The sequence below is a fragment of the Dipodomys merriami genome, unplaced genomic scaffold (genome assembly GCF_024711535.1).
Source record: "Dipodomys merriami isolate MVZ:Mamm:240054 unplaced genomic scaffold, mDipMer1.0.p SCAF_91, whole genome shotgun sequence".
Lineage (NCBI taxonomy): Eukaryota > Metazoa > Chordata > Mammalia > Rodentia > Heteromyidae > Dipodomys > Dipodomys merriami.
Genome location: NW_027206524.1, coordinates 2,489,527 through 2,499,391, shown reverse-complemented (window position 1 = coordinate 2,499,391; position 9,865 = coordinate 2,489,527). Strand labels below are relative to the sequence as shown.

The 9,865-nt window shown below is 39.4% G+C and overlaps 1 protein-coding gene across 2 annotated transcripts; it reads left to right on the top strand.

Annotated features, from left to right (window-relative positions):
- The first annotated feature begins 341 nt into the window (after window positions 1-341).
- LOC138821308 (caspase-1-like) lies at window positions 342-9,195 on the top strand. 2 transcript variants are annotated; one of them, XM_070013445.1, is made up of 10 exons: window positions 342-398; window positions 1,008-1,274; window positions 3,857-3,919; window positions 4,966-5,081; window positions 5,730-5,903; window positions 6,289-6,523; window positions 6,870-7,013; window positions 8,084-8,193; window positions 8,590-8,688; window positions 9,069-9,195. In XM_070013445.1, exons 1-9 carry the CDS (start codon window positions 392-394, stop codon window positions 8,686-8,688), a joined length of 1,215 nt encoding a protein of 404 aa, XP_069869546.1. In that variant the 5' UTR covers window positions 342-391; the 3' UTR covers window positions 9,069-9,195. The 2 variants fall into 2 exon arrangements, with proteins under 2 accessions (XP_069869546.1, XP_069869547.1); XM_070013446.1 differs by lacking the exons at window positions 8,084-8,193; window positions 9,069-9,195 and having other exon boundaries at window positions 8,590-8,683.
- The last annotated feature ends 670 nt before the right edge of the window (window positions 9,196-9,865 follow it).

Sequence of the window (9,865 nt, the reverse complement as noted above, 5' to 3'; positions counted from 1 at the left end):
AAGGGAGCTATCTAAAACAACTATCACAATAATAACTAAAGGTATGATTTTAGCAAATACTAACAGAGCTGCAGGAAGAAGCAGAGGGAACACTAGTTCTCTCAATCACACTTCATAATGAGTAGAAGCATCTTTGTTTAACTTTCAATGTATTTTCTCACTCCTTTCTTGTCTCTACTCCCTTGTCTCTTGTCCTAATTGTTTCAAATTCTGGAGAACTTTCAATAGGAGGGTTTCCAGTCTAAACCTCTGAAATCTGACTATCTCTTCACAGAGAGAAACATGCACACACATGTATGGTGAATTTCTCAACATATGTACACACCCTTCCTTTCTAGGAAGATCAAACAAGCTTTTACTTTCATTTTACACCCGATGGTAGAAGAAAGCGATGGCTGGTGAGTTTTCTACTGGGGGAAGACAGTTTTGGGGGAAGAAATAGGTCTGAGAGGGCCTTTTTTTCCTGAAAACTTTTGTTGGGCTGTGTGGATGTGTAGGAGAACAGAGCTGAGGGAAAAGCAGGACTGGTGAGGAGGGAAGGGGTTCAGAAGATTCTTGGAGACACGGGAATTGAAAGGGAAGGAAATGAAGCTTTTTTCAGCATCCTGCAATCATTTTGCGATTATAACTCTTATCTGTCTTTAAGTTTGGCAGCAGGAGCAGGGTGAGAACAAGATGAACACCTGAAACAGTGCTCTTCCCCTCCAATGAAAATGTGCTATTGTGATTTCATTCTTTCATTAGTTAAAGTTAAGTAAATGTGAGAGAGGATTTTCAGGCATTGACAGAGGGTTGCATTCCCAGTCTTCAGGACTCTTTGTGAACAGACATGGGTAATACCAAAGGGAAAATATGGCACATTAACAGAGTAAAAGAAGGGATTAGGGTAGTGAATGGAGAAGGACAATTTGCTCCTTTTTACTCTAAAAGGGTCCATTTTCTTTCAATAATGAAAGAGGAAAATGAGGCTGTTTCCATGACTTGATAAATCTTTGTGCTCTAAATAGACAAGTTCCTGAAAGAGAAGAGGAAGCACTTCATCCGGGCCGTAGGCACCGGTACAATAAATGGCTTGCTGGATGAATTATTAGAGAAAAGAGTGCTGAACCAGGAAGAGATGGAGAAAGTCAGATTTGAAAATGCCACAGTGATGGACAAGGCACGAGCTCTGGCTGATGCTGTCATTCGGAAGGGGCCACAGGCATGCCAGATCTGTGTGGATTACATTTGTGAAGAAGACTGCCATCTTGCAGAGACACTGGGGTTCTCCTCAGGTAAGCTTCAATGACTTAGGACAAAGTTCACACAGGCCCTGTGTCTAGCTGTGGGCAACCTCCTTATCTCTGACTGCTGAGGCCTTGTTGCAGGTTCCCAGACTCCTCTCTTCCTCCTCCTCCTGCCTCAGTGGCCTTTTGATTGGAGCTCCTTCTTATCCTGTGGATGTGGGCATTCATTTCCTAAGAACAGTCCTAACAGTGTCTGACTCCCTGCTCCAGTAGTGCTCATTATTATTAAGGCTACTATTATTAATACATTTGTTTGGTTTTGTTACATCCAGAGCTCCTTAAAGTGTTTTCATCTTTTTCTGACATTGTGTTTTTTAAAATAAATTTTCTCCATAATTTTGCTTTCTGGAAAAAAATAAAATATACTTGAGAGATGTGATGTTAGAACCCCAGAGAATAAATGAATACTATAACAAAAATCAGAATGTCATTGGTGTCCTTGCCCTTCCTTTTGAGTAAGACTGTCTACTATAGCTCAGCACTCCCTGGCACTGGTCTCCATTACACTTCTCCAAACCACTGCAAAAGGAGAGGTTCTCAAAAAGTGGGAAGCATTGTTCTAGGGATTAGGGAAGGTCTTTGCCTGTGCAATCTACACTGCAGGTGTTTTCTGTGTTTATGTATAGCCAATGTTTTTATTTTTCTTCCATTACTTCCTTTTACTTTTATACTCATCCCCCTCAGTAAAAGGCAACTAATACATTACAGGAAGAGTCAGAATGACTGTAAAATGACCAAGGTATCTACTTCCTTGCCCAATTCCTGGTAATCTATAGCCTCTGAATCATAGACAGGCTTGCACAAACTCCTGTGGGTCATTCTAGAACCTAAGGTCATCTTCTCTAGGGACCAGAGATGTCTCCTCATTCAGGATTTTACCATGATCATGATCATCGGGTGTAATTAGAGGGACTTTATGTGTGTACTCTAATGAGCAAGGAGAAAGGTTATCAGAACACCTGCAACAAATCTTCTAGAATCTCAAGGTTGTAGATACACCCAGAAAGTCAAGAATGAAAAACTGAGAGAAGCTACGGCTGTTCCCTGGGGCTTGAACTCCTATGGGCCATGGTACAGCTGTCTCACTAAGACCAGGAAGTCGGACTACACTTTTCCTGTACCTACAATGGTCCTACGTTCGATGGATATTCTGAAATAAAGACTTAGCGAAATCATTTCTTTATTCATGGAATGCTAAAAGCTTCTGGAATACATTTCTCATGTAGGTATCACTGTATTGAGATCTTTTCAAACTATAAATAACACAAAATCCTTTTCTTATCTTTGATATTGACAACATTCCAGTTCTTGACAGGAATATTATCAATAGGTCTGGAGAATTTTCTACAACAACATTGCCTCATCTCAAGTTTAGTTTGTCTCCTTAGAGCAATGCAGATGACACTAGCAGGCAGACTGCCTTTACCTAGGAGAGCAGACATTCTGGTCAGTGCTCGTGTCACTGACACTAATGTGTAGCACACTTTGTGGGCTACCTTGAAGAATGGCTGGGCCATCAATATCTCATACTAATAATGAAAGCAGACTTAGGTTCATATTTTGTTCTACCAGTTTTCCAACTTGTGACACTTACAAAATTGACTTAATGCTTCTGATGTTTAATGTGCTACTGAGGTACTGAGCTTGGAAAGGGCTGGTCCACAAATACCTAAACTACTTATTGTTATTAATTAATTTCTATTTTGTCACCGTGACAAAATATAGGTAATATAAAGAATAGAGGGTAGAGTATAGCCAACTTACAATAGTTTTATTAGATTGCCACATATTTTCCTGCCACTATCATTTCTACTCTGCCAGTAAATTTTATGAACGTTTTCATCTATGCTTCGGGAATCTCATTGGGCCATGGGGGTCTGACTCATTCACAGAGTGTGAGATTATTAATATAAGTGAGGAACATATGGAAATACTTATGGAATTTTGCAAGGAAAATGTTATTGACTTTGCATAAATAGCTGTGATTCTGAATTGATGAAGGTATTTTTATTATCCTTCTAATTCTGAAGACTGATTAAAATATCATCTAAGTTGGAGAGCTTTAGATACTCCATCCTTTCAAGTAGATGAAGATATTCACCTAAGAACTTTATCTCCAGTTTGAGGCTCAGGTTAGCTGTCCCTGTACCTCACTGTTTTCTGGTGTAAAGTATGTGTGTAAAGCATTGACACTTTGCCATCATAGTTTTCCCTGCCTCTAGAATCAATTCTGAGTTGGCAACTTTACACTGCAGTAGTGTTTAGCTCAAGAGCCATTTTCATATACGCCCATCAAGAAAACTGGCTTATTCCATAGCTGATCATACCTCCATTCCATTTTGTCAAGGTGGTGTGATCAAGGAAGTCGGTTAGAAATATTCTTTGTCTTTAAACACTGAATAAACACCCAGGCATTTATGCATAGGAACTTTGTTTCCCAGGAAGCTCAACCTGAACAGATTGATTATCAGTCAGGCCAGAGGGGGAAAAATTCAGTGGGGAGCATTCAACACAGAGGGACAAAGTTCTTTGGAGATAAGTGATTTTTAGTGTGCTTTATCTTCTTTCAGGTTCAAACACTGGAAATTATGCTAATATGCAAGACTCCCCAGATGTATTTCCTTTTACCTCAGGTAACTGTGTTTTTAAATACTCGTTGAATCCCCATCTTTCTAGAAATTAAACGTCATGGGGTAAATCTAGCCTGAGGGGGGCTACGAGTAATTTGCCATGGGTGGGAAGCTACTCTTTGTTCTAAGTCTATTCTTCTGTCCTGCTGTCCTCCCAGCTTCATTATCCATATTTATCCTACAATATTCTGATCCTGTGTCCTAATCCCCAAATTTCTACCTGAATCAGCGCCTGAACATGTTCAATCACTGCCATAGACATCATGATCTAGACAATCACATGTCTTCATGTATTTTGAAATACATGACCAGTACATTAATTTCTTTAGTGAGTACATCACATGGTTTGGAGGAACTGAACTTGCATTCAAATAGAGGCTAATGGAATTTTTTTTTACATCAACCATTGAGGAAACTCTTCCTCCTATCACCTGTGAATCAATGTTTAGTGACACAAATCTATCTAGTGTTCACCTTGAGTTTAGCATTTATCATTGTTCTTTAGTCTAGTTCATTTATTTGATCTCACCTCTTACAAGTGTACACAGTACAAAGTGTACTTACAAGTGTACACAGTACAAAGTAATCCTGAAGATAAGACAAAGGCTTATTTTCCAAAACATACCCCTGATATCTACAATTGGGCCTATTAAATAAGCATATAACTTTTTACAAAGCATTTCAGTGGAGCTAACTGAGATTTCCCAGAACCCTTCTGAAATTTTTTGAGATTTCCCAGAACCCTTCTGAAATTTTATCCTATGCTTTAAATCGGTAGGATCAGATTTATCAAAAAAAATTTTCTAACATGTTGAGTATCTTCTGAATGTCTTTATCTATTATAATAGGTGTTTATCTAAAGAATTGAGTAAAATGCTGATCTCTGTGTAATTCACAGTTAACTTATGACCATGTTGGCAACTATACCAGAGCGGTCCTTTTAGACCTGATTTCCTCCTCTGTGGCTTTACATATAAATGATGCCAGGAGGAACACAAAGTGGGATCGCAGGGGATGTAATTACTCACACTGTTTATTGTCTCTTGCAGAACCTCAGCAACTGCATGGCAACCAAACTATGCTCCCATCCCATGGCCTAAGAGGGAGTCTCAAGCTTTGCTCCCTAGAAATGGTGCAAAGGATTCAGAAAGCAAAAGCAGCAGAGGTGCTGTGTTCAGAACACAAGGACAGAGTGGGCTAAAGTTACATTTGGGTCTCTCCTGAAGTACAGTGGCTTTGTGTCAGAGCAATTTCTTTTAGATGTAGAAAATCAATGGCTGTTTCCCTACGCAAAGGATCTATCTCACCTTCTATAATTCGGGCTTATATAGAATGTACAAAGTTTGGACTAATTGCCTGAGTGAAAAATAATAGTAACAAAATCATTGGCTGATACTAGATTCTACCTATTCAATAAAGACCATATTAAACATCTGGCAAAATCAATGTCTTTAATCCTCAAAATAATCAATTCACTTTAGAGAGTAGAAAACAAAAGAATTGTTAAAATTGTGTCCATAATCAGACACTTTGAAAGTGGAAGAATTAATCTGAAAATTCAGTATCCTGACTTCAAATCCTGTATATACTTCAAATTTTCACTTGCCAAAATTAAAGGCAGATGCTGAATTGCCATCTGGGCTTGGGCAAACTCCATACCTACTCCCAACTTAAAACCCAAATCTCTTTCCAATTCTTCAGCTATCACTGATGGGATTTGGATTTTTTGATAGGGGAGGGAAGGGAAGCCGTTCTAAAATGAGTACTAAATTAAAGCAAACCAGATTGTTCATCCCGTCTACCTTCTCTACAGATTTATCCAATCATGAACAAGTTGACCCGCAAACGCCTTGCCCTCATTATCTGCAACATAGACTTTGACAGTCTTAATAGGAGGGATGGAGCTGATGCTGATGTTGAAGGAATGAAAATGCTGCTTGAACAGCTGGGATACAGCGTCATTGTGAAAAAAAATCTCACAGCTTCGGTAAGGGTTTCAAAACAGAGACAATGATTATGTCCTAGCTAACATTAGATAGAACGTTCATAGCACAAGGATATCTAATTCTTGAAGTTTATAATAAACACTTTCACTTAGAGTGTGTCTGATATTCCATATCCCCTTCAAATGCAAGAGTCCCTTAGCAAGCTTCATGTATCTTGCTGGGAAGTATTCCATGAACTTAGTAATGCTCTCTTCATTCACTCAACTCAGGATGACTTCCCATTAGCTTCCTTTCTCACTTTTCAGAGAAGACTTCAATTTTCTTTCCTCTTTCATTTTTGTGGACTAGTCAAAGCTTTCATTAAATGTCTTTTTGTTAGTTTCTGAAGGTATGATGATAAACTTATAGTGTTATGGTTTCCTTTAGGAAATGATCGAGGAGATGAAGGCATTTGCAAACCGCTCAGAGCACCGGGTCTCTGACAGTACCTTCGTGGTGTTCATGTCTCATGGGATCCAGGAGGGGATCTGTGGGAAGACATACTCTGAACAAGTACCTGATGTATTGAAAGTCGACACTATCTTCCAAATGTTGAACACCTCAAATTGCCCGAGTTTGAAGGACAAACCCAAGGTGATCATCATTCAGGCCTGCCGTGGAGGTGAGTGCTGATGTCTTAGAACTCAAGCCAATTAAACACTGAGTGTATCATCTGTTGACATCTTTTATTTCTCAATGTCTTCATGTCTGTCTATAAATGTTAAAGGACACCTGTCTTCATGACTCAAATATAGCTTCTGTGAACTATTTCTGGCTGGGAGACACTTGTTTCATTATTTAGATTGGAGAGATACCCTTTGCAATGGTAAGACCTTAATGTGTCAGTGCCATTACAGTTCATTTGAGTGTTGCTAAAACAATGGCTCTTGAGTTTGGTGGAGCCTTTTAGGAGCAATTATTTCTCTTGGGAGTTAGTAGTAACAAAAATCAAATTTTTTTCTTTCTAGAGAACAAAGGGGTGGTGTGGCTAAAAGATTCAGCAGGAGTCTCTGAAGATGAGCTGTCAGCAGATTCAGAAGGCTTTGAAGACGATGGCATTAAGAGAGCCCATGTAGAGAAGGATTTTATTGCTTTTTGCTCTTCAACACCAGGTAATGGATTTCTTGCAGAACACCATTGTGGAGATTACTAGTAGAGAGATTGACACTCAAATGCTAGAGCATGGACATCTGAACCAATTCAAGGTTCTCAGGAACACATTTAATTACCCTCATCCACAGAGTGGATACTTACATATTCACTAAATTAGTAATTAGAAAACTCCTCCATGGTGTAAAGTATATTTTCTGAACCAGTGAGAGACAAACAGAATTAATTAGAAGACTTTCCACACTAAGACAAGTTAGAATCTGACCTCATATAGGAAAGTGAGAAATCTTGGCATTGCCCAGCAGCTTAGTTTTACCAGACATCATTACTTCGAAAAATGAGGACGGGATGTGCTGGCAGAATGTCAGACAAAGTACACTGCAGCCTTACATTTGGGTGTGTTTTTAACTAGAAAGATAGCATGTGTGGGGTGAATAGATCTCAATGACTTTAACCATAAGTTGTGATAAAATTGAGATTATATCCTGACCTTAATTTAGTATATTTTAAACTACCTCCAGTTGTTTAGCCTCTCTAGTCTTGGAATCTTCACACCCACACCCACATAGACAAACAGTAGCATTCTTTGCCAAGACCCTGCCACTCTTCTCTGCTAGATTCTGCCTTTTCTATTAGCCTTTCAACTCCTTGGACTTAGAGACTATAGCACTCTAATATTTGCTTTTTTGTTTTCTTTGGTTGGTTGTGGGGCCTGAACTCTGGGCCTGGGAGCTGCCCCTCAGCTTTGGCGAGCGCTCTACGTGAGCCACAGTGCCACTTCCAGGTTTTTCTGCTTATGTGGTGCTGAGGAATCGAACCCAGGGCTTCATGTATGCAAGGCAAGCACTCTACCACTGAGCCACCTTCCCAGCCCCCACTCTAATATTTGCTTTGTACAAAGCTCCCTTCAGCTTCAACAAAAATATACCCACTTAACTACATTCACTGGAAAATGGTAGTCATCAAGTATACAGAAGATAAACTGAGTAACATGCTACAGCTGGGATAGCTAAGCGATCCCTGTGTTTCTAGGCAGAAGCCAGTAATACGTTTTGAAATCCTGTATTTACAGGTAATGTTTCTTGGCGCCATGTCGCTAATGGTTCTCTTTTTATTATGAAACTTATTGAAAATATCCAAGAATTTGCCTGGTCTTGTGACTTGGAGGAAGTTTTTCGTAAGGTAGGATTTTAAGTGTCTCTCTCCTCTACTTCCCTTTATTTTGACCCTTCCAGCCAAAATCTCAGACATGTCCAGTAACATCATTCTTTCCAAAGGAATCTTGGTGGTTTTTGGTGAGTCAGTGAATATAGGAGCCAGATCAAATCTATTACAAGCCACAACCTGTAGAAGACTTTAATTCCTATCCTGCTTTGTGTAGACAAATGAATAATGGCCTGTGTCTGTCACAGCTATCAGATCCAGCAACTGTCATATCCTGCAAAGATAGGCCTAATAGATGTAAAAATCTTATGTTTTTATTATTTATTTTCATTACATTAATTTGTTTTCCCAGCTTAAGTCGAGATTATTCATTCGGAAAAAAATAAAAAAACCTCTCCGCACTTTCCCTTTTAGGTTCGATTTTCATTTGAGCTTCCAGATGGCAGGACACAGATGCCCACCACTGAAAGGGTGACTTTGACAAGATGCTTCTATCTCTTCCCAGGACACTGAGTAAGCCAGTTGTATCAGCATCTGTGTGTAGATGGGTGTGGGGGAGGTCAGGTCTAGGGGAGACTGGGGGAAAGCTCTGCCATCCCATTCTAGTTTCTAGGATGGTTTAATAAATGGGGAGGAAATGAAGGGATGGCTTTTCTGTCCAGAGCACATTGCAACGTTAACTTTCTAAGAGGTGGATGGCCCTTTCTCAGTGTTGGCTACTATAAACCAAAGGGTAGTCACAAGATTACAAAAGGATGTTTAGGCCATATTGAAATGTCGCAAGGGCTTTCCCTTTTGTATGAGTGTGTATGGCCCAGTAGAAGATAGTATTATAATTTGCATATCTCTTAGCTAAATCTTTCTTATGTTTGTGCTATTTCCTTTCCCCATAGGAAGCCAGGAGTTCTGCCATTTTCTGTCTGTTGTGAAATCCTTTCTTTCTATTGGTTAAAACATTTGTCAATTTGTTCATTGGAAATAAACATTTCTTTAAATGATGCAATAAATCTGAAGACTAAATATCCTGTGATGTTTGTTTGTTGGCATGCTGGGACTTAGAGCAGGTAATAGGTTTCTCATTTGTTAGTATGACTCAGGAATGAATTTGCATATGGTGCCAACCTTTCTTTTTAGATACTGTTTACTGAATTTCTGCTCTAGTGATACATATATCAAGTATGCAAGTTGCACATTAGATTTGTGAGTTTCAAGAATGTAGAACTGGCTGGGAGCTGGCTACTCAGGAGGCTGAGATCTAAGGTCATGGTTCAAAGCCAGCGGGATAGGAAAGTCAATGACTCTTATTTCCAATTAACCACCAGAAAACTGGAAGTGGTGATGTGGCTCATGTGGTAGAGTACTTGCCTTGAGTGCAGAGCTGAGGGACAGTGCCCAGACCCAGAATTCAAGTCCCACGACTGACAACAACAACAACAAAAAAGATGCAGAACTCAACATTAGAGACCTATAGAAGACATACATTTTCCCTGACTTTTTACAGTCCCTGGAAAAGGTGAAACTGTCAACACAGGTGAAACAATCAACATACAAATAGTATACCCTGCTAACCTCTTTCTCAATGTAATGAATACTATAGTTGGCGATTAATCATTCACTCAGCTGTGTTATGCTTATATAAGAACTGTATTTCCAGTTGCATGCATGTACTCTTTCTAATCCTAAAACCCCT

Coding starts and splice junctions, on each gene's coding strand:
- LOC138821308 (XM_070013445.1), top strand. Junction 3,920..4,965: donor TGTATTTCCTTTTACCTCAG/GTAACTGTGTTT, acceptor TGTCTCTTGCAG/AACCTCAGCAACTGCATGGC. Junction 8,194..8,589: donor TGGAGGAAGTTTTTCGTAAG/GTAGGATTTTAA, acceptor TTTCCCTTTTAG/GTTCGATTTTCATTTGAGCT.